Source organism: Chiloscyllium plagiosum, unplaced genomic scaffold (assembly GCF_037043375.1).
Source record: "Chiloscyllium plagiosum isolate Xiang-an unplaced genomic scaffold, Cpla_swu_hap1 HiC_scaffold_20, whole genome shotgun sequence".
NCBI lineage: Eukaryota > Metazoa > Chordata > Chondrichthyes > Orectolobiformes > Hemiscylliidae > Chiloscyllium > Chiloscyllium plagiosum.
The window spans coordinates 5,053,435-5,079,134 of NW_028270158.1; the positions used below are offsets into that span (position 1 = coordinate 5,053,435).

General features: G+C 41.6%; 1 protein-coding gene across 5 annotated transcripts in view; it reads left to right on the forward strand.

Moving 5' to 3' along the window:
• Nucleotides 1–25,700, forward strand: part of LOC122560464 (myosin-11-like) — a 185,884-nt gene that overhangs the window by 8,633 nt on the left and 151,551 nt on the right. For all 5 annotated transcript variants that reach the window (XM_087997598.1, XM_087997601.1, XM_087997602.1 and 2 more), the window contains exons 2-3: nt 1,109–1,473; nt 22,915–23,071. In XM_087997598.1, the coding sequence (XP_087853724.1) occupies nt 1,126–1,473; nt 22,915–23,071 (505 nt within the window). In that variant the 5' untranslated portion in view covers nt 1,109–1,125. The remainder of the gene's footprint in view (nt 1–1,108; nt 1,474–22,914; nt 23,072–25,700) is intronic.

The following is a 25,700-nucleotide window of genomic DNA, read 5'->3' on the forward strand; positions in this document are numbered from 1 at the left end:
TAACTTCTGCTCCGATGTCATATCGTGTGATGGTATTATTCGCACTGTAATACCCACTCCAATTTAATACCACTGAAACAAATGGTTAGTGAATTCCTTTGCCAAATTAATGCTCAGTTAGTGAAATGATTGTTCCATTATTTTTATGTTAGACCATAAGACATGGTAGCAGAAGAAGCCATTCAGTCCATTGAGTCTGCCGCATCATTTAGTGAGATCACAGCTGATCTGATAATCCTCAACTCTACTTTCCTGCTTTTTTCCCATAACCCTTGGTTCCTTTCCTGATTAAAAATCTGACTGTCTCGGCCTTGCATGTACTGAATGACCCAGCCTCGACAGTTCTCTGCGGTAAAGAATTCCACAGATTCACTCCCCTCGGAGAGGAGGAATTTCTCTTCACTCTCCCACAAGGGGAAGTAACCATTCTGTATCTACTCTGTCAAGTTTCCTGAAAATCTGGTATGTTTCAACAATGCCTCCTCTCGTTCTTTTCAATTCCAATAAGTACAGGCCCAACCTACTCAAACTTTCTTCGTAAGAAATCCCTCCATATCCAGAAACAACCTTGAGAACCATCTCTGGGCAGCCTCCAATGTCAGTCTATCCTTCCTTAGATAAAGGGACCAAAATTATTCACAATGTTCCAGCTATGGTCTGACTGGTGTCTTATGTAGTTTGAGTAAAACCTCCCTATTTTTACATTCCATTCCCTTTTAAATAAAGGCCAACATTTCATTTGCCTCTCCTATGCTGTACATCTCTATGACTCTATGACTCTTATCTATCGTCCACTGAACTTGAATGCTAGCTTTTTGTGACTTGATTTGGTTTAGATCATTTGTGCCTTGGTGAAGGGCTCACTTCCTCAACAGGCAGTGGTAGCAGAATCTTTCAACACTTTTAAGGCAGACTTAGATAAGTAAGTGAGGGCAGGTTAAAAGGCTATGTGGAGTAATCTAATCAGCTGTGATACTATTGAATGTTGGAGCAGGCTCAAGGTACAAAGTGGGCCGACACCTCTCCCTAACCCCTGCGCTTGTACATACATCATGATTTTAAGTTTTAGAAAAATGCAAAAATAACTTTTTAAATTTCTTTCCTTTAGGTCATTTCTAAGTCATAATGGCGCAGAAATCTGGCAGCCAGGGTGGAGATGCTGATGCATTTCTGTTTGTGGACAAAACCCTCCACAATCCACTGGCCCAAGCTGACTGGTCAGCGAAGAAATTGGTTTGGGTTCCTTCGGAGAGGACTGGCTTTGAAGCTGCAAGCATTAAGGATGAAAAGGGGGACGAAGTTATTGTTGAATTGGTGGAAAATGGAAAGAAAGTTACAGTCAACAAAGATGACATCCAGAAGATGAATCCTCCAAAGTTTTCCAAAGTAGAGGATATGGCAGAATTGACATGTCTGAACGAAGCCTCAGTGCTGCATAATCTGAGGGAGCGGTACTACTCAGGACTCATCTATGTGAGTAAACCCCCAATTTGTGTTGAATGTTTTAAGGCAGTCTTAGCAAACCCCCCCCCCCCCTCCCCCATTAGCCTTGATCAATATTAGTACAATAGAAATGACAAGAGAGTAGAAACAGCATCCTGCATCTAAAGTTGTAACAAGGTTCGGAAGCTGCAGTGTGCAAGATGTAAAGGATCTAAATCAGTTGAATATCCAACGTACAGACAATGGGGTCAATGATGTCTCTTTGTTTGGCAGGAACAGAAAATAACATTCTGACAAGGAATGCTCGTGAATTTACTGCCCTCATGCCAACTTAGTTGAATTTCAGGAAACCATTTCGTTATAGTATACAAGTCAGGCTCATTTAACATCATGTGGAGGTACTGGTGTTGGTCTGGGGTGGACAAAGTCAGAAGTCACATGACACCAGGTTATAGTCCAACAGGTTTATTTGAAATCGCAAGCTTTTGGAGCACTGATCCTTCATCAGTTCAGCTTTTAGGGCGTTGTCGATGTCGTTTGAAATACAAAGGATCTCACCTCAGTGGCTAGGTACCAATGACAAACTGAGCTCCGATCAATGGCACTAGCATTGAGAGATATCATGATCAATTCTTAAAGGGATGGCTGTGAGTTATTTACAAAACCCTGAATCTTCTCTGCCCATCAAAGTCTTCCTTCACTGTAACTAAATTAATGAAGAATTTACAGTGTTAGAATTGTTATTACAAATGGAGGAAGTCACTGTATTAATATAATGTTAATATAGTTAATATAGAATCTGAGTCTTTACCAAGACCAAAGTAATTGGTAGTGGTGGTGCAGGGCCGTATTAAGGGCTTGGCATTTGGTAGCTGTGCAGCTCAGAACCAAGAAAATTGTTTACTGTAAACCAGATTCCTTAAAATTATTGTGTTCCATCAAGAATTCTGCTTTTCAGAGAAGCTTTAACAACAAAACAATACAAGCTCATTTCCAGACCCACTTAAAAGACAGTCACCCAGTTTAAAATTAGCCTTCATAAGTAAGCATCTTGCAGAATCTTTGACACATTATAGATTTGCATTCACTTCGAAATAGAATTCCTCTTGGGCTGAGATGAGCTAAAAACTAGAAATTTATACTGGGATTGTGAGTGTAATCTTTGTTTAATATTTGTTTGCATATCCTGAATTTAGGTGGTTTATAACTTCACGTTAAAGGTGGCACGATGGCTCAGTGGTTGGCACTGCTGCCTCACAGCGCCAGGGACCCGGGTTTGATCCTTTGGGTGACTCTTTGTGTGGAGTTTACATATTCTCCCCGTGTCTGCGTAGGTTTCCTCTGGATGCTTAGGTTTCCTCCCACAGTCCAAAGATGTGAAAGTTAGATGGATTGGCCGTGCTAAATTGCCCATATTGTCTTGAGATATGTAGGCTTAGTGAATTAGCCATGGGAAATGCAGGATTACAGGAATGGGATAAGGGGATAATGGGATAAGGGGTGGGTCCAAGTGGGATACTCTTCAGAGGGTCAGTGTGGATTCAATGGGCTGAATGGCCTTCTTCCACACTGCAGGCATTCTATGATTCCAATGTTTTGAACATTTTCTCCTCTGTAGATTTATTAGTGCACGTGTCTGAATTGACCATTTTAATTATTCTATACTCAACCATATTGTGATCACTACTATAACTTAATCCAGGATTGATCCTGAAAACAAAATATTAATTAATCACCATAACAGTAGTGGACATTAATGCCTCAAAGACTCATGAAGCAAAAGAATTGTATAATGTTAAGGTAAAGAACTCTATGTGTTGAGATAGGTTTGATTATATGAGCATAGAAGACCTTAAGAACATAAGTCATAGGAGTGGAAGTAAGGCCATTCAGCCCATCAAGTCCACTCCGCCATTCAATCATGGCTGATGGAGTGGAGTTGAAATGCCCATCAGCCATGATTAAATAGCAGAGTAGACTCGATGGGCTGAATGGCCTTACTTCCACTCCTATGTCTTATGGTGTTATATGAGTTGCCTGTTCTAGAATATACTAACACGGGTATGTTTTATCTGAGATATATTTGCTCGGTCTTGGAGTGAGGGAATCTCATTCAAGGACCAAGACTGTACCTAGTAAAGCTGTCCATGTCCCTATAATGATTTAAAAGCACACCCATTTTGAGGATGTAACTCTGAAGATGGACGAGGGAGATCCAGTAGATGTAGTGTACCTGGACTTTCAGAAAGCTTTTGATAAAGTCCCACATAGGAGGTTAGTGAGCAAAATTAGGGCGCATGGTATTGGGGGCAAAGTAATAACTTGGATTGAAAGTTGGTTGGCTGACAGGAAACAAAGAGTAGTGATAAACGGCTCCATTTCGGAATGGCAGGCAGTGACCAGCGGGGTACCGCAGGGATCAGTACTGGGACTGCAGCTTTTTACAATATATGTTAATGATATAGAAGATGGTATTAGTAATAACATTAGCAAATTTGCTGATGATACTAAGCTGGGTGGCAGGGTGAAATGTGAGGAGGATGTTAGGAGATTACAGGGTGACCTGGACAGGTTAGGTGAGTGGTCAGATGCATGGCAGATGCAGTTAAATGTGGATAAATGTATGGTTATCCACTTTGGTGGCAAGAACAGGAAGGCAGATTACTACCTAAATGGAATCAATTTAGGTAAAGGGGCAGTACAGAGAGATCTGGGTGTTCTTGTACACCAGTCAATGAAGGTAAGCATGTAGGTACAGCAGGTAGTGAAGAAGGCTAATAGCATGCTGGCCTTCATAACAAGAGGGATTGAGTATAGAAGCAAAGAGGTTCTTCTGCAGCTGTATAGGGCCCTGGTGAGACCACACCTGGAGTATTGTGTGCAGTTCTGGTCTCCAAATGTGAGGAAGGATATTCTGGCTATTGAGGGAGTGCAGCGTAGATACACGTGGTCAATTCCTGGAATGACGGGGTAAAAACAATGACTGCAGATGCTGGAAACCAGATTCTGGATTAGTGGTGCTAGAAGAGCACAGTAGTTCAGGCAGCATCCGAGGAGCAGTAAAATCGATGTTTCGTGCAAAAGCCCTTCAGCAGGGTTTTGCCCGAAACATCGATTTTACTGCTCCTCGGATGCTGCCTGAACTGCTGTGCTCTTCCAGTACCACTAATCCAGATCCTGGAATGACGGGACTACCTTATGCTGAAAGACTGGAGCGACTGGGCTTGTATACCCTTGAGTTTAGAAGACTGAGAGGGGATCTGATTGAGACATATAAGATTATTAAAGGATTGGACACTCTGGAGGCAGGAAACATGTTTCCGCTAATGGGTGAGTGCCGAACCAGAGGACACAGCTTAAAAATATGGAGTAGACCATTTAGGACAGAGATGAGGAGAAACTTCTTCACCCAGAGAGTGGTGGCTGTGTGGAATGCTCTACCCCAGAGGGCACTGGAGGCCCAGTCTCTGGATTCATTTAAGAAAGAGTTGGATAGAGCTCTCAAGGATAATGGAATCAAGGGTTATGGAGATAAGGCAGGAACAGGATACTGATTAAGGATGATCAGCCATGATCATATTGAATGGTGGTGCAGGCTCGAAGGACAGAATGGCCTACTCCTGCACCTGTTGTCTATTGTATATTGTCATTGACAATCAGTCTGACTGAATAAGTTTACCCTGCCAGGGGATAATGATAGGAGAACCTTGCAAGCACATTACTAGCCTCCAAGACTCACTTACTGAGATTGTATTCCCCACTTGACTTTCAGCTTTGAGGGATAGCATTTGGATTTCCTGCTATCCCTACTCCAATCAGCAAGCTACTTCTGTTCTTGTAACAGGCTAATTCTGTGCCAGTGATCCCAAACAGTATTATGTTCTGAACCTCCCACAGAGCAGATATACACTGCTCCCTACAACACAATACTTCAGCAGGGAGTATCTGTCGACTATTGTAATGCTGGGGAAGTACTTCACATTTATCATAGAATCATAGAACCCTTACAGTATGGAAGCAGGCCATTTGGCCCATTGAGTCCACACCAACACTTCAAAGTGCAGCCCACCTAGACCCACCCCCATCTCTGTAACCCTGCATTTCCCATGGCTAACCCACCTAATTACTAATCAATCAACACTAAGAAGGGCTTATGCCTGAAACGTCGATTCTCCTGTTCCCTGGATGCTGCCTGACCTGCTGCGCTTTTCCAGCAACACATTTTCAGCCAGAATCAATCAACACTGTCTTCTCAGCCTGCATAAATATTATTCTTGAATTGTTATTCTTCTGAATAGTCCTGATGATAGCACAATGAAAAGTTTGTGCATATAACCCAAGCTGATACTTTAGTGTAATGCTGAATGAACGTGACACTGTAAGACATCCTCTCTTTTGGATGAAATGTTAAAGTGCAATCATATCTGCCATCAAATCCAGACATTCCTCTTTGACAACCAAACTATTTTGCCTCCCTTTGGGAAACTGAAGATTTTAAACATTGAAATTTTCATGTTTGCTGATAACTAAGGGCTTCTGTTAAGAATTAAAGTCCACACTGACCCTCTGAAGAGCAGCCCACTCACCCCCATCCACATAACCCTGCATTTCCCAGACTAACCCACCCAGCCTGAACATCCCTGGACACGATGGGACAATTTAGCATAGCCAATCCACCCAAACCTGCACAAATTTCGACTGTGGGAGAAAATCAGAGCACTCAGAGGAAACCCACACAGAGCATGCAACCGCCACACAGTCATTTAAGGATGGAATTGAACCCAGGACCTTGGTGCTGTGAGGCAGCAGTGCTGATTACTGACCCACCAGGCTTGAATGGTCTTCCCCAAGAGTGGTGAGGACTTTCTATGAGATACTCATGAAATTAATCTGATTTTTAAGCGTTAAACTTTAGGCTGTTTTAAAGAAATAATGATTTGGAGTTTGCAATTTTACTGATAATAAGCTGTTAGCATTTGCCACCAGTACGATTTAAAACTGTCAGCAGTTCTGGCTTCTGCACATGTACACTTAAAGTGATTAAGTCATAGAGATGTACAACATGGAAACAGACCCTTCAGTCCAATTCGTCCATGCTGACCAGGTATCGCAACCCAATCTAGTCCCACCTGCCAGCACCCGGCCCATATCCCTCCAAACCCTTCCTATTCATATACCCATCCAGATGCCTTTTCAATGTTGCAATTGTACCAGCCTCCACCACATCCTCTGGCAGCTCATTCCATACACGTACCACTCTTTGCATGAAAAGGTTGCCCCTCAGGTCTCTTTTATATCTTTACCATCTCACCCTAAACCTATACCCTCTAGTTCTGGACTCCTCCACCCCAGGGAAGAGACTTTGTCTATTTATCCTATCCATGCCCCTCATGGTTTTATAAACTTAATGTAACAGTCCAGAAACTACAGTTAGTGACACCCAGCTCTCTCAGACTGTAGGCTGATATATTCTCTGCACATGTGATCAATAGATACTCAGTGATCATTTGGAGTAATTTAGCTGCAAAAAATATGTTAAACCTTGAATGAGATGTAGCTGATTTTTTTTAGCAGCAAGCTCATCATAATTACTGCTGGAACAACCTCTCTGGACCCAAAAATCTCGTGTTAAATTGCAAAGTATCATTCCCTCACAATAATATTTTAAAATTCCAAAAATTTCAGAATTGAAAAACAAATTATTATTAAGTATTTGGGAAAGTCTTGAAGCAAGAAAATGGGTGAAATGGAAAAGCAAACGTTGAATGAAGTAAATATCATCGAAACAAGTGTACAATCTCACCAGGAGTTCTTGTGGTGCAATAGTTATAATTTTAAACTCATCACGTTATGTTAATGAGTGGGTTCAATGAGTAACATTGAAGGTGAATTGTGTTTCATTCTTTATTGCAAGGGAGTTGAATTACAGTGGTAAGGGAAGTTTTGTTTGAATTATGAAGGACTCTTGTTCCTGGAGTATAGGCAACACTTGGTCTCCTTAATTGAGCAAAGATATACTTACCTTAGATGGGGATGGGGGGGATTGGGGGGGTGGGGGGGAGCGCAAATTAATTCTCAGGTGACTGCTTTCTGGGACAAGATGCCAGTTGTATAAAGAGAGACTGAGTGGTAAATTAACTGGGGATGAGAGGAGACATCACTGTAACCTATAACATTTTTCGTGGGTTTCACGGGGTAGATGTTGTGAGGCTAGTTTCCCCGGCTGGAGGGTTCAGCTGGGTTTGAAAACATGGCTAGCAGTTAGGACTAAGATGGGAAGACATGTTTGACTCAGAGGAAAGTGGATCTTTGGAATTGTCTTCGTAAGAGCCCTGAATGCTCAGTTGGTACCTGTACAAACAGGAGGCTGGAAGAACACAACAAGCCAGACAGCAGCAGGAGGTGGGGAAGTCAATGTTTTGGGTGTGACCTTTCTTCAGTTGGTCCTTATATCCAGGACTAAGATCAATATAATTTGGGCTAACAAGAGAATCAAAGGATATGGAAATAGAGTAAGAAAGCATGGCCAATGGTCATGATTCTACTAAATCATGGAAAGGGTCCGAGGAGTTTTTTGGCTTATTCCTGCCTCAATGCTTTTATATTCTAACTTTGCTCTTTATTGGCTTCAACCTGTTCCCCTTTGTCCTGTGGGTTAGTTACACCCTGAAGTAATTTCTCATTATGTTTTTGTTTCAATTGTATTTAATATTCCATGTACCTTTAGAAGTGCCTCCCTTTCACACTCCTAACACCTAGTTTTGAGACTGGAAAACGTTGACGTTGTGTTCTAACCCTGGCGATGATTCCAGTGTTTTATGTCTCCGTGACGACAGCATTCAAAATGGGATCTGACCAGAGGCTGCACCGTTTCGGCTAACTGCCTTTGATCTGCACTCTGTCAAATCAACATTACATTTCACCATCCTGTTTACTCTGCTAATTACTGCTCCACAGAGCCTTGGCCAATTGTGTTAACACCCATAATCTCTTTAAAACTTTCCCTTAGCTGCATCAGGGAGAATGTGGCTCCAGAAATCCACAGGCAGGTGACACCAGCTCAGTAACCTCAGAGATTGACCTTCCTGGGGTCAGAGGGCATTCATCAAAGCCCCTGATGGTGTGAAATAACGCAACTGAAAGATTTGCGTCTCAGCTCAAGAAACTCTTAATGAGTCCATGTTTAGAGAAGATGAGAGAGGTGCACATAAGAGGTGGAAAGAAAACCATAAAGCAAGGAATTCTTATTGTTACACCATGAGGACAATATGTTTATCTCTCTAGATATTAGGCTGGAATGATAAATTCCTGATTATAAGTGACACAGAGTTCCCTTCCAAGATCAAGTGTCAAGTTGTCTCAGCCTGTGGAATATCAATATTTGGAAAGGTGATGACATGGTGGTGTTATCACTGGACTGTTAATCCAGAGACCCAGGGAATGTCCTGGGGAAACATAGACAGAAACTGCTGGAAATGCTTGGCAGTTCTGGCAGCATCTCTGAAAAGAAATCCGAGTTAATATTTCAGGTCAGGTGACCCTTCCTCAAAACTGATGGTAACTAGGAAAATGTCCGTTTACATGCAGAAGATAGGGTGGGGAGGGGGGAGGGGTAAGGAGTCAACAATAGGTTGTTATAGAGCCAAAAGGGAGAAAGAAGAATAGTTGGACAGACAAAGGAGTGGCTAGCGATCTGGCTGAGAGAGTGAGTAGCCGTTAATGGAGACAGTTAGTGGCTAATAATGGGTATTGTGTAATGTTCTGGGGCTTGGGTTCAAATCCTGCTACGGCTGATGGTGGAATTCGAATTCAATTTTAAAAAATCTTGAATTAAAAAGTCTCATGATGACTGTGAATCCATTGTCAGTTGCTGGACAAACCCATCTGGTTCATTAATGACCTTTAGGGAAGGAAACTGTAATCCTTATCTGGTCTGGCTAGATGTGACTCCAGACCCACAGCAGTGGGGTTGGCCTCTGGGCAATGAATCCTGGCCTAGCCACCCACGCCCATATCCTGTGAAAAAAATTTAAAAAGAGCAGGTTTCTAGGTCTTTAACAATTTTCAATGGTACTTCTTGGTTTGTCTTTTGGTCTGCAAAATTAACAGTTTACTGAGTTACTTAGGGTGTCATATTATATTAAAGATGCTACATAAATGCAGCCTCTTAGAAGACCTTGGGCAGAATATAATGCCCTCCCTTTGAGTTACTTGTGTTGTTGTACAATGTTAGAGATGTTTTATAAGTGAAACTTGTTGTAAGACCTTGAGCAGAGGTGCGTTTGGAGGCGGGGGTGAGTGTGTAGGGCCAGTCAAACAGTGGGATCTTTCTGGCCTCTTGCCAATTAAATGCAGGATAGGAGGACCTTGTGAATAGCCTTCCTGCCTGGTCAGTACTTTCATCCTCACCGTCTTGAATCCAGGGGAAGGATTCTGACCACTGAAGGACACTCAGTGGAGGGTCTTGTCCATGAAGTTGGATGAGATCCCCTTACCAAACATTAATTTATTTTAGTTTTGCTCTTTTAATGTGATGTGGTTGTCCCAGGCAAAGCCAGGATTGTTGCCCTTCCCTAATTGCGCTCAAAGTGAGTGGCTCACTCAGACATTTCAGAGGGCAGCTAAGAGCCAACTGCATTACTGTGGGTCGGGAGTCACATGGCGGCCAGACCAGGTAAAGATTGCAGATTTCCTTCCTTGAAGGACATTAGTGAACCAGGTGGGTTTTTACGATAATTATTGATAGTAATTGAATTTAAATTGCACCAGTTACAATGGAGGGATTTGAATGCGGGTCCCCAGAACATCGGTTGAGTCTGTGGATGACTAGAGTCGAGTGGTGTTACCATTATACCACTGACTCTTCCAAACTCCATATTTTACCTATCTGTCTGTCTTCATTTGCATTGCTATACTTAATAATGTGTAATTGAACACAATCATTCCTCTGCTTCTTTTTAAATCTTACCATTTACAGCAATTTACAGTCTACAAATTTTACCATGTGTAATTACTTTACCAAATCTTCACCCCAAATAGATTACTTCATGTGATTCTAAACAGCTGTTAATTGTGAAGAATTTTGTGAAGGGTTTTATGAAACTCCAGAGGCAGTACATAGACTTGACTTCGCTGAGGTTCATAGAAGAGAAACAGAACTAACTTTGAAAGATGCATTGTTCCACGGTCAAGGTACCTTTGATAGCTTGAGGGCAGTACTTTAGTACTTGCTGTCAGATTAATGTCTGAATTCCACTGAATTGTAGTTGTAGGCCACAGAACATTTTGAAGAAATGATGAACTTGACAGTATGCCATTTCTCCAGGGTTGCAACGGATCCTTCACTGAAAGTTTAGAGATATCAAAGTGATCCTGCGGAAATTCCACCCCAGATATCAGAGACCATCAAACCCCTGCTATCATTCCATCCAACATAACCTCATAAGGACTGCTGCCATAACAAGTTATTTCACCGCGAAATCAATTGCAACTGAAATTGATATCACCCTCTGCAAAGAACACGTAGTTGTTAGATACATGTCGGAGCGGTCAAATTTATTGTCATTTCTCTTGAGACTCTGCTAAAATAACAAGTGGTAAGCACATTTACAGAATCTTGAAATCCAATAAACGTTAGAGCAAAGCAAATACATTGACAGGCTAAACTTTAAACAGTGCAAACACAAAGATAAAATGTTTGGTTATGTTCTGAAACTTTCAATAGTCTTTGAAAAACAAATACAGTCCAGTCACCTCCCATTGGAATTGTTCTTGTTAATTGGTGATTTCCAGGAAAATTAAATAACACTTGTGGATTTAAAGATGATCCCAACAATAGATTGGTTCTATTGTACCAAAATCTCCCCTCAAAGCCATTTATAAAACAACAAACTGATGGGACCTGAACTGGACTATCAGTTCCAATGCTCCTCCAGAAAAATTTCAATGCCTTGGAGAGAAACTTACCAGAGCGATATTGAGATTCAAGATGGTGTGGCTGGCTGTTCTCCTTAGGACAGAGAAAGGTACAACAGAAATACTCAAAATGACAAAGGATATGAATGAGAAAGAGAAACTGTTTGCAGGAGCAGGAGAGTTGAGAAGCAGAATGCCCAACTGTGAGGAACCATAGAATTCCTACAGTATGGAAGCAGGCCATTCGACCCATCAAAACCATTTTGACCCTCTGAGGAGCATCACACCCAGACCCACCCTATCCCTGTAATCCTGCATTTCCCATGGCTAACCCTCCTAGACAGTACATCCCTGGACACTATGGGTAATTTCCTATAGCCATTCCACTCTAACCTGCACATCTTTGGACTGTGGGAGGAAACTGGAGCATTCAGAAAAAACCTACGCAGACACGGGCAGAATGTGCAAATTCCACGCAGACAGTCACCCGCGGGTGGAATTGAACCCAGGTCCCCGGTGCTGTGAGGCAGCAGAGTCAACTGCTGAGTCACCCACAAAAGGAAGATGAGGATAACTTTCTTTACTTAACAAGTCGCAAGATGCGAAATACATTGATAGAAAGGGGTTTGGAAGCAGATCGAATAGTCGCAACCAGAAAGGGAAGATTGCAAGGCCACAGCAATAAGGCCATTGGATAAATTGGATATTTCTTTGAAAGAACTGAGACATGTCAAATGGCTCCCTTCAGTGAAAAGATTATTTTAATTCTAATTTGTCTGTACATTAGAACAGTAGCGACGTGTTAACTGCTTCATGGGCTATAGAAGAATGGGAGGTGATCCCATTGAAACGTATCAGATTCTTAAAGGGGCTTGACAGGGTCAATGCTGGGAGGATGTTTCCCCTCATGGAGAGAGTCTGGGACCAGAGGGCACAGTCTCAGAAAAAAGGGAAGCCAATTTAAGACAGAGATGAGAAGGAATTTCTTCTCTCCGAGGATTGTGGGTCTTTGGTACACTTTGCCTCAGAGATGGGTCCAGGGTGAGATGGGAAAGATATAGAGTCCTAAGGGGCAGCCTTTTCACGCAGAGGGTGGTGCGTGTATAGAATGAGCTGCCAGAGGAAGTGGTGGAGACTGGTACAATTACAGCATTTAAAAGACTTCTGGATGGGTATATGAATAGGAAGGGTTTGGAGGGATATGGGCTGGGTGCTGGCAAATGAGACTAGATTAGGTTGGGATATCTGGTCGGCATGGACAGGTTGGACCGAAGGGTCTGTTTCCATGCTGTACGTCTCGAGGATTTTGACTCTGTAAGATGCTTTGGGACTCACTGTAATTACGAGAAGTGTTATACAGGCGCCTGTTCCATCCTTTTATCAGATTACTTGTCTACTTCAGACAACTCCACACCAAGAAAAATTTTAGTCCTTACAAGGACACAGTTGGAGCAGGGCATCTGGATATTCCAATCACTTTGTTCTGATTAAATGGATTTACGTTATAAAACAGATATATACAAAGAATTCAGTTCAGTAAAACTACAAATTTAGCACATTCTTCACAAAAAAAGTAGCAAACAAAAGTGGGCTTAACAGTATTTACAGTTAGTGAAATGAAAATATGCAAATATCTCATGGCAAAAAGTACTGGTCTAGTTGTCTTGCAGTTTATGGAGATTGTTATTTCAACGTAAAAGAGAATTTAAACTTTGTTTATTGCTGCCAAAGTTGTCTTTGTCCAAATTCTGAAGCAAAGTGAATCCAGTGTTAGTTTTGGGGAACTTCCAAAAGGATATGGATAGCTGAATATGCTATAACAGAGTTCAAGGACTTAGGGAGACAATATTCTTCCTGTTATGTGAGTAATATTCTGAGCTATTTCATTCTAATATTAACATTCAACATGAAAGAAGAATCAAGCTAAGTGTGCAGACTTCAGAAATTATCTCAATGAATGTAACGTCAGTATCAATGGATTTTGAATCAAATTAGAAGCAATGCCAGACGAAAAGAAAAGAAAGCCAGGTTGAAGTCATGTTACAGATTTTAAAGAAGTTTCTACTGTCATTATGTGGAGGGGCCGGTGTTGGACTGGGGTGGACAAGGTCCAGGTTATAGTCCAACAAGTCTATTTAAACCCACAAGCTTTCGGAATGTTGTCCCCTTCATCAGGTGGAATCACTTTAACCGATGAAGGAGCAGCGCTACTAAAGCTTTGATTTCAAATAAACCTTTTGGATTATAACCTGGTGTCATGTGACTTCTGATGTTGTCATGAAAACAGAGATTTTCATTAAGAGCTAAGAAAGATGCATTTATTGAGTTTAATAAATAACTTTAAAATATATATCAAAACAGAAAATGCAGGAAAGACGCAACATGTCATTCTACATCTGTAGAGAGAGAAACAGAGTTAAAGTTTCAGGCCTGATATGAGATGAGGAGAAATGTCTTCACCCAGAGAGCAGTGAACCTGTGGAATACTCTGCTGCAGAAAGTGGTTGAGGGTAAAACATTGAATGATTACAAGAAGGAGGTAGTTCTTCGGGCTAAAGGGGATCACAGGGCATAGGGAGAAAATGGGAAAAGGAGACTGAGTTGGATGATCATATTGAATTCATTGATGTGATACACCATATTAAGTCACCAAAAAAACCCACTCAGAATGATCAATAAACCTCACTCAGTTTTGTACCCTACCATTTTTCAGCAAATGCACAAAATGTTTAATGTTGATGTGCATCTTCAGTAACGTTGAATCTGACACCATCGCTCTTTCATGTGGAAAGTCCCACTGAAAAAAATCTCATCAGGTCTCTTATGGGCCATTCAGACAATTGTTTAAAATCTGTCACCTCTGGCCAATGACTGTCATGTTCATGGAATAAAAACAAAATACTGCAGACTCTAAACCTGAAATAAAAACAGACAATTCTGGAGAAACTTAGCAGGTCGTTAACATTTCGAGTTCAATGACACAAAATGTGGCCCAGCCAAATCAAATGAGGCATTCAAGATGGTGGAGTTGGATCATTACTTAAATGGAATTATTTTGCAGGGAAATGGGGTAAAAGCAGGAGATTGATGGGAGGTGATCATGCTTCTTTGAAGAGCTAATGGGCTGAATGATCTCCTTCCACCCCATTACACTTCTGTGATCCTGTGATTATTCTTTGCAACTCTGCTAATGGAAACAGTTTCTCTTTAGATACTCCATCAAAAATTCCATAAATGGAAACTCCTGTTTAAATGTTCCACAAGAATTCTTTGCGCTTCTGAGAATAATCCCAGATTCTCAATGACAGCATTTAGAAGGCATCTGGATGGGTATATGAATAGGAATGCTGGCAAATGGGAGTAGATTAATGTAGAATATCTGGTCGGCATGGACAAGTTGGACTGAAGGGTCTGCTTCTGTGGTGTATTGTATGACTCTATGACTCTACATTCCTCTGAATTATCTCCAAGATCTTTACATCCGTTCTAAAGTGGGATAGAATTAGGTACTATTCTAGTCGACAGCAAGATTAACATTTTATTTAAACTCTGGACATTTTGGTCATCTTTAATAGGATTTATCAAAACCAATAGGCAGCTTTAGATCTTCTCATACATATGTCTCCAAACACAACTGACAAACATCTTAAAAGGTTCCTTTGCAAATTTGAGGTCTCGTGTTTTGGGAAGATAAGAACAGACATCATAAAACCACCAAAGATAAGAACAGACAGCACAATACTGCATCTTGGAATCTTCAAAGAAGTGCTGCCGAGACAGTAAATGTGTTAGTTATAATCTTCCAAAGTCTTCCAGACTCTAGAAAATACCCAGAGGATTGGAAAAATGTAACTCCCTTATTTAAGAAAGAAGGGAAAGAAAAGAAAGAAACCAAACACCAGTTAGTTTAATATCTGACATTGGGAAAATACCAAAATACATTAGATCAGGTCAGATCCCCAACAGTGTGGAAACAGGCCCTTCGGCCCAACCAGTTCACACTGACCCTCCAAAGAGTAACCCACCCAGACCCATTTCCCTCTGACTAATGCACCTAACACTATGGGCAATTTGCCATGGCCAACCCACCTGACCTGCACATCGCTAGACCATGGGAGGAAACCCACGCAGACACGGGGAGAATGTGCAAACTCCACACAGGCAGTCGCCAGAGGCTGGAATCAAAACTGGGTCCGTGGTGCTGTGAGGCAGCAGTGCTAACCACTGTGCCACCTGGAAACATAGAAACATAGAAAATAGGAGCAGAAGTAGGCCATTTGGCCCATCAAGCCTGCTCCACCACTCAATGTGATCATGGCTGATCGTGCAACCTCAGTATCCCATTCCCGTTTCCTCTCCCATCCCTTGATCCCTTTAGCTGCAAGGGCCATGTCCAGCTCCCTCTTGAATATATCTAATGGAATGGCCCCACAGCTCCTCATGGCAGAGAAATCCACAGGTCCACAACTCTCTGAGTGAAGAAATTCTTCCTCATCTCAGTCCTGAATGGCTGACCCCCTCTTCTTAGACTGTGATCTCTAGTTCCACAACATTGGGAAAATGCTTCCCCCATCTAGCCTGTCCATTCTCATCAGGATTTTATATGTATCTATGAGAATCCCTCCCCCCTCAGTCTTCTAAATTCCAGTGAGTACAAGCCCAGACAAACCAGCCTTTTCTCAAGTGTCAGTCCTGTCATCCTGGAAATCAACCTGGTGAACCTTCGCTGGACGCCCTCAATAGCAAGAATGTGCTTCCTCAGACTTGGAGACTAAAGCTGTCCACAAAGTGTGGCCTCACCAGGCCCTGTATAACTGCAGCAAGGCATCCTTACTCTGAGACTCAAATCCTCTCGCTATGAAGGCCATAGCAGACAGAATCAAACAGAATCAACATGGTTTTATGAAAAGGGAAAGATAAATGCTTTAGAGTTCTTTCAGGGTCTCAAGTGTAGAGTTGGTAAAAGTGGGGGGATGGGGGTGGGCGGTGGCTTGACTTTATTTGGATTTCCAAAACATATTTGAGAAGGTGCCTCAGTCAAGTGATAAAGGGGCAGTGCTCCGAAAGCCAGTGATTCAGATAAGCCTGTCGCACTATAACCTGCTGTGGTGTGACTTCTGACCATTTAATGAGATCATGACTGTCTGGTGCAATTAATAGCTTTTGACATACTCATTTTGGAATCTGGTAAATTAACACTTTATACAACAAATACATTCTGCTGACCATAGTGATCGTCTTCAGAAAGTATCAACAATATCGAACTGTCACTTAATTCAGTGAGAGTGGAATTTTGGTTTGTGTAATAATAGCTGTTAAAAGTGAAAGTGCATGTTACATTTGTGTGAATTATTTAGAAATGTAAGAGTTTTATTGAAATTCTTCTTGAGTTGCATCTGATTGATTTAGGGACTGATTGCCACACAGGGTGTGAATAATTATTATAAAACAAAGAACTGTGGATGCTGGAGATCTGAAACAAAAACAAAAATTGCTGGAGAAACTCAGCATGTCTGGCAGCATCTGTGGAGAGAGAAACAAAGGTTTAATTTCCAGTCCAGTGACCCTGCTTCATAAAGATTTTAGGGCTTCTCTGCACAGATGCTGCTAGACCTGCTGAGGTTAATTGTGAAATATCATTTGAAGTTGAAATATAAATGAATTGTATAAGTTCAAGCAGCAAGGTGTATGTATATGTTACAGGAGAATTTTGAGGGTGACAGGGTCAAGAACCCAAGAGAGGTGCCTGGAATGGTTAATACTATGAGTTAACGTTTCTGGGATCATGGATGCCAACAAACTTTTGAAAGCTTTTTAAAGATTAAGCTTTAATTGTCCTTGAGTCCTGAGAAATGATTACATAATAGCGGCAGGAAGTTCCTGTTTTAAACATAAACGGTGTTAATAATAACGATGTGACTTGTGAATTTTGGAAATATTTTGAACTCAAAGTTACTAATATGTAATAGTGAAAATCTGGTTCCAATGAGACTCTTATTCTGAGTAGTTTAACTGATTTACTTCGTATCTCTGCCAATATTGAAGAATATATGCTGCATTTCACACAGTCATTTATAGAACTGCTCTTTACGAGGGGCCCACCAGGGGTAAGTCAAAAGGTGACTCTACTGCACAAGCTTCCAGTGGGGATGGCTGGATGGTAACAGTCAGGAATTCTGGCCACTTTTACATCACATGCTTACTGTTTATACTCCCTCCAAGATCACCCCAGCTGGGAGACTTTAACTCAACTCAGATCAAGAACTTTCCTGATCTAGATTTCAAGTGTGCCAAATGCTCGCCATACATAAGAATATAGGAGCTAGCAGCGGGAGGAGGCCATTCAGCCTCTTGAGCCTGCTCTACCATTTGATACGATCATGGCTGATCTCGTCTTGACCTCAACTCCACCTTCCTGCCCACTCTCCATAATCCTTCAACTCGTTACTCATTAAAAATCTGTCCATCTTCTCCTTAAATTTATTCAATGTCCCAGCATCCACTGAACTCTGGGGGAGTGAATTCCTGAGATTCATGACCCTTTGAGAGAAGTAATTTCTCCCCATCTCTATCTTAAATCTGCTGCCCCTTATCCTAAAACTATGACCTCTCATTACAGGCTGCCCCTGTAAGAGGAGACATCCTCTCCACATCTACTTTGTCAATCCTCTGTAGCTTATATCCCTCAATTAGACTCCAAAGCATTTGTCTAAACTGGTCAATTTCTCCCCAGAAGTCAAGTCCCTCATCTCTGGAATCAACCTGGTGAATCTCCTGAGGCTGAGGTTGTTCAGTGAGTGCTATCCAATCTCAAATTCTCATCTAGTGTTGGACATGAGGTTCTGTGTGCTATAAATACAGGCTAGTTGAGTACAGCCAGTACTCTGTCAGTGAAAATGGCTGCTTGTTGCAAATTTCCTGTCTAATGTTAGATGTGATTCTGTCACTGGACAGTACATGTTGAACAATCCTAAGTAAGCGAGTAATAATTATTAATGGCTCAGTTAATATTATCACTTGGTCTCAGAATTGTACTCCCGTCTGTTCCTTTGAAGCAGCATGTATTTCTACACAAAAACCTTTCCTCTGTAAGCGGAAAGGATGTGTCCACACATTGAGCCTTTTTTAAATAAACAAAAGTATGAGAATAGCTCTCTGGTCCATTTTGCATGGCAATGCCTTAACCTGTAAGAATTAAGGTGACATCCTCAGTGCTTGGGAGCCTCCTGTGAAGCGCTTCTGTGATGTTTCCTCCAGCATTTATAGTGGTTTGTCTCTGCCGTTTCCGGTTGTCAGTTCCAGCTGTCCGTTGCAGTGGTCGGTATATTGGGTCCAGGTCAATGTGCTTATTGATTGAATCTGTGAATGAGTGCCATGCCTCTATGAATTCCCTGGCTGTTCTCTGTTTGGCTTGTCCTATAATGGTAGCGTTGTCCCAGTCGAATTCATGTTGCTTGTCATCTGCGTGTGTGGCTACTAAGGATAGCTGCGTCGTGTTGTTTCGTGGCTACTTGGTGTTCATGGATGTGGATTGTTAGCTGTCTTCCTGTTTGTCCTATGTAGTGTTTTGTGCAGTCCGTGCATGGGATTTTGTACACTACATTGGTTTTGCTCATGCTGAGTAAATTGCGCGCCAAAAATCGTTAATTTCAAAAACCACCAATCAGGAATGGACCCAAACCATAGAACAGGCCGTCACCATAGGACAGAACAGGACCACACACCGCAAAAAAACGGCACTAAAAGAAAAAATGGCCAAACTAACACACAACAGAGAGGACACCACAACACACACCTGGGTTAAAACCCTCTCCCACAGACAGCTCACAGACACGGAAAGAACAATACTGGCCAAGGGACTCAACTACAACCACAGGGACGCCAAGACAGCAGACTTCCTAGCAGCACTAGAATGCACACTCAGGAACAATGGACTGACAGAAGAGACACAACAAACAGTGAGATAAAGTATCGTACCCCTGATAACAAGGAAAAGACAAATACATAACCTCAACACCAAGGAGAGGGAAGCACTAAAATCACTAAGAAAATGATAAGAACATAATCATACTACCAGCAGACAAAGGCAGAATGACGGTCATCCTGGACAAAGCAGAGTACATCCAAAAAGCACAACAACTACTTGCAGATACCAACACCTACCAAAAGAGGGAGTTTGACCCCACCCCACAGCTCACCAATAGGATAAACAACACACTGAGGAACCTACAAAAAAACGGACAGATAACCAGGTCTGACCTACAGAGAATGAAACCTGAAAGCAACAACACCCCCAGATTCTATGGGCTACCTAAAGTGCACAAACCAGACATCCCACTCAGACCCATAGTATCACTATCACACCATCACACAAACTGGCTAAAGAACTACAGCAGAAACTGAAACACCTGATCAGCGGATCCAGACACTCTATACAGTCAACACAGGAATTCTTGGACATCATCAGAAATATACACATAGACAAGGAAGAAACTATGGTCTCATTCGACGTAACGGCACTGTTCACCTCTATCGACAAAACCCTAGCCAGAGAAACAATAGCCAACCTGCTGGACATACAGAATAGACAACAGGACGGTGAACCTATCAACAAAGACGGCATACTCAAATTACTGGACCTGTGCCTCACAACACACTTCACATTCAACAACCAAACATATGAACAAATCAACGGCACACCCATGGGCTCACCGATCTCTGGACTCATAGCAGAAACGGTAATGCAAAGGTTAGAACAAACAGTCTTACCGCAAATTCAACCCAAACTCTGGGTCAGATTTGTAGATGATACCTTTGTAATCATTAAAAACACAGAAATAGAGAACACACACCGGATCATCAACGCCACACTCACAGGAATCCGATTCACTAGAGAGGAAGAAAAGGATAGCCAACTCCCATTCCTAGACGTGATGGTACAGAGAACACCAAACGGAGAATTCACCACAAAGGTACACAGGAAAGCCACACACACAGACCAAGTCCTGAAATACGAAAGCAACCACCCCAACACACAAAAGAAGTTGCATCAAGACACTGTTCAAAAGGGCCACCACACACTGCAGTACACCAGAACTGCAAAAAGAGGAAGAAGATCACCTATACAATGTATTCGCCAAAAACGGATACCCCCGCAATTTCATCAACAGATGCCTAAGGGAAAGACAACGGAACGAGGACATGCCACAACCCAAAGGACTAGCCACGTTACCATACATCAAGAGCATCTCTGAACTGACAGCCAGACTACTGCGACCACTAGGACTTATAACAGCACACAAACCAACAGCCACTCTGACAACAACTCACCAGAACAAAGGACCCGATACCCAGCATGAGCAAAACCAATGTAGTGTACAAAATCCCATGCAAGGACTGCACAAAACACTATATAGGACAAACAGGACGACAGCTAACGATCCGCATCCACGAACACCAACTAGCCACGAAACGACACGACCAGCTATCCTTAGTAGCCACACACGCAGATGACAAGCAACATGAATTCGACTGGGACAACTCTACTATTATAGGACAAGCCAAACAGAGAACAGCCAGGGAATTCCTAGAGGCACGGCACTCATCCACAGATTCAATCAATAAGCACATCGATCTGGATCCAATATACCGACCACTGCAACGGACAGCTGGAACTGACAACCGGAAACGGAAGAGACAAACCACTATAAATGCTGGAGGAAACATCACAGAAGCGCTTCACAGGAGGCTCCCAAGCACTGAGGATGTCACCTAGACAGGGGACGAAACGTCTGCAACACAAATTCCCAGCTCGGCGAACAGAACCACAACAACGAGCACCCGAGCTACAAATCTTCTCACAAACTCTGTAAGAATCAACCTGTCAACCAATCAGCACTCGTTTCTCAATGTTGTTCCTGTTAAACTTTGGCATTCTTGCATCTATCCTGATGAGTGAAAGGTGGAAAGTTTTGATGGCATACCCCTGTTTTGGTAATACCCGCGTTTTGTCACACCAGGTGATAACGATGCTCCTGTTGGATGAACCAAATCATTTGAGATGTCTTAGTTATTCATTTCTTTCTCTCTGTCTGTCATGGTGCCTTTAAAAAAAACACTCATTAGGGCTTGTCTTAACAAAGTTCAATTGAGCACTACAAAGCCAGCTCATGGCCTGTCCATAAATATTTCAAAGTTAGACTGTGGACCCATCCATCTCATCAGATTCTCATTTGTGGGTGTTGGTGAGGATCTGTCCTGTTTAGTTTGGGGCCCTGGTTTCACCAAACAAACTGGTGGTGACTCAGAAACAGACAGGAATGAGGCAGTAAATAACCTCTTCATGCCTGGGACATTTTCCCACAGAAGGAAAATGGTGAGAGGTTGGGAGAATGAAAATTGATGTTGATGACTTCTCATAGTCTGCATTCTGTCAACTGGATTTTATCATATTCACTCAAATGAGAAACAGAAGTAAAGATAGACAGAGAATATCTGAGTAAATCTTAGTTCTTTCCCTGTTTAAAAGGTTTATTACAACACAGCTCACTCTTTAAGAATGACCAGGTCTAGTGACAGAAATGATGTCAAGTGTCAGATAAGCAACTTTCTTGGTCAGTATGTGTATGAACTTACGTGCATAAGTGCATTTTTTTAAGATTTATAAATATTCCAAAAGAAAACAAAGATGCTGGAGATATGACACAAGCAAAAATTGCTGGAGAAACTCAGTAGGTCTGGCAGCGTCTGTGAAGACAGAAAACTGAGTTAATGTTTCACATCCAGTTCTAAAGAAATGTCATTCCAGTCTTGAAATATAAACTCAGTTTTCTGTCTTCACAGACGCTGCCAGACCTACTGAGTTTCTCCAGCATATTTCTGTATTCGTTTGTTGTAAACTTTCCACTTCATTTCAGAATCTTTTTGAAACATGAGAAAGTAAAAAGATTTACACTAAAACAAGAAGTCACAACTTCTTCAACTTGAAATACACACTGAAAACAAAAAAATGCTGGAGATCACAGTGGGTCAGACATCATCCAAGGAGAGAGAGCAAGCTAATGTTTCAAATCTAGAACTATCCACTGTGAGCTCCAGCATTTTTTGTTTGCAGTACAGATTCTAGCATCTGCAGTAATTTGCTCCTACATTGAAATACATATTCCTAGTTTCAGAAGAATTATAAAGAGAATAATAGGTGATTAGCTGTGTGTTGAGGCATCTAGTGATTTTCAAATTGAATATTTGAAAGACCATCCAGGCACTTGCTTTTCAAGAATATTTGCAATTCCAAATTAACTTTTAGTTTTGTTCTTATTCTCTAGACCATCAACAGTTGCCACACCTTTGAATCTAAGCTTAGATGAAAATAAATTTGAAATTTAATGCAAATTAAGTGAACTTGGAGCTTATACGGTCATAACTTTTATCAGACCACTGGGAGTACCTTTCAGAAACACGAAACTCTGTTTTATTGAGTGTATTTTACTGACCGTTAATGAGCTGATTTATGAAACTGAGTGACAGTACAAATGGATGTTGTTACTCCTCTTTCAGACGTACTCAGGCCTTTTCTGTGTTGTTGTGAACCCATACAAAATGTTGCCCATCTACTCTGAGAAGATTGTCGAAATGTACAAGGGGAAGAAACGACATGAGATGCCACCCCATATCTATGCTATTGCCGACACCGCATACAGGAGCATGCTGCAAGGTAAACACACAGTACCCACCTACTGTTTGTTTTTTTTACCGCTGAACCTGGTTAAAGCCTATTTCCAGAGTGTTCTTGTGTCCACTGTGAAAAGAATGCTATTGATTAATTAAAGTGCGCTCACTAATCTTTCCACAAAAATTCATACAAAGGAAAGAAGCTATAATTACAGCAGAATTAGAGTTACTGGTTCTTGGAATTGTACTAATCAACTCCAAAACAGGAAACCATTTTAAAAAAAGCAAAGACATTTGTTTGTCTTATAAACATTGGTAAATTCATTTTTTACTTGTTTTGACTTTTTCTGTTAGCAGCCATAAAGTACAATTGTTGGTGAAATGTTTCCGACAGTACTAAAGGGACAAAACTGTAGAATGTGTTTGTCTGATAGACATTACTCTTATTTGTTTGTTGTATTTGAAATGAATGGAAAATAACAGACAATCTGGAGTGATTACAGATTACAACCTACACAAAAGATGTCATCCACCACCTTAACTCTTGGGTTACAGCTTTTAAATCTCTCTCCAGAATCTATTACCGTTTATATAACCTAAGCAATTCATGTGCACTTGATACTATTAAGATGAAACAAAAAATTCCAAACTGCTTAAGGGAGGAATAGAATCAACCAGTGGGAGGGTTAAGGGTGATCATCAAAACCCTCTTCAGAGAAGTGAGCTTTGAGAAAGGAGATGGTGATACAGGAAACATAAGGAAAGAATTCCGTTGGTTAGAGCTCAACTAGGGTGAAGACTTCACCAACAAAAACAACAGAGAAAGGTGAAATCCAAACTGGAGACCAGAGACCAGTGGAATGAGCTGCCAGAGGAAGCTGGTACAATTGCAACATTTAAAAGGCATCTGGATGGGTTTATGAATTGAAAGGGTTTAGAGGGATATGGGCCAAGTGCTGGCATGTAGGACGAGATTGGGTTGGGATATCTGGTCGGCATGGAGGAGTTGGACTGTTTCTGTACTGTACATCTCTATGGTGGCTCAGTGGTTAGCACTGCTGCCTCACAGCACCAGGGTCCCAGGTTCGATTCCAGCCTCGGTTGACTGTCTGTGTAGTGTTTGCACATTCTCCCCGAGTCTGCGTGGGTTTGCTCCAGTTTCTTCCCACAATCATAAAGATATGCAGGTCAGGTGAACTGGCCGGGCTAAAATTGCCAGGAGGAAATGGGTCTGAGTGGGTTACTCTTCAGAGGGTCGGTGTGGACTGGTCAAAGGGCCTGTTTCCACACTGTAGGTAATCTAATCTAAAAACTCTATACAATTTTAAACAGGCATTGTAAATAATATTTTCTAAATTCTAAGGTTTCAGTTAAGCAGCATCATGTCATTATGTTCAGAATATTCTACAAGTTACTTTATGTCCATTGTCTTTGGAATGTTAATAAATAGAGTCTTTCTGTACTAAATCAGCAATCACTTGTTCAAGGAGACAGCATCTTAAGTGGATATTGCAATTATCTCTGAGACGTATGTGATTTGTCACATTAAAATGATAGTTAATGTAGCTTGTCTAAAACCATTCACATCATTGATGCAGCCAAAGTGATATTAATTAGTCAGGTATGACATACTTAATTTAGTACTCCTGATATTTTGGGAAAGGGTAACATGAAGTGGTATGATTGTCAGATATTCTCTTTCACACTGAAACCTGAGCTCAAATCCAGACATTTGGAAAAAGATTTCACTGCTCTCCTCATCGGGTAAGTATGAGAAGTCAGATTGCAACCTAACTGAGTTCTAATCCAAGCTATCCAAGTGGTAATGCAGCAACAGATAACATCATCTTCCTGCGTCATTGGGTGCTGTCACTGCCTGACCACAGTGTGACAGGTTGTAACTCTTCACACAGGGACTCCTCAATCTCAGCTTCGACTCAGAATGTCGAGGTTGGGATCTCTCCCCATTGCTTAAAAACTGATGGGGTCTGGGCTCCGCTCAGACAAAGCTCTATAAATCAGAAGGAGATCATCTTAACAGTTGAGCGCTACATGATGTGAAACATAGAAACACAGAAAAATAGGAGCAGGAGTAGGCCATTCGGCCCTTCGAGCCTGCCCCACCATTCAATAAGATTATGGCTAATCATCCAACTGAGTCTCTCATGCTCCCACCTTCTCCCCGCACTCTTTGATCCCTTTGGTCCTAAGAAATACATTTAATTCTTTCTTCAAAATATTTGATGTTTTGGTCTCAACTGTTTTCAGTGGCAGAGAATTCAACAGGTTCCCCATTCTTTGGTGAAGACATTTCTCCTCATCTCAGTCCTAGACAGCCTAACCCCGTGTCTGTTGTGACATCATAAACCTGGATGAACAAATTGAAGCAAAAAGGGCAGCAAGAAATGAGAAAATAGAAACCTAGAGGCAAGAAAGAGAGAAAGGGGAACAAATGGAAAGACTCTGACATAGAAACTGTTGTATAAGAGCTTCTGGACCCTGGAGCAACCTTGCGGTAATGTCATGGAACTGTAAGGCTGGAATTAGAACAAATCGCAGTAGAGAAATCTGAGAGCACATGGACATGATGAGATGAAAGACATCAATGAGTCTTTACCTCATGTGACTGTCATCAAAGTTTGTATATCCATGATTGCCACATATCTCAGTAC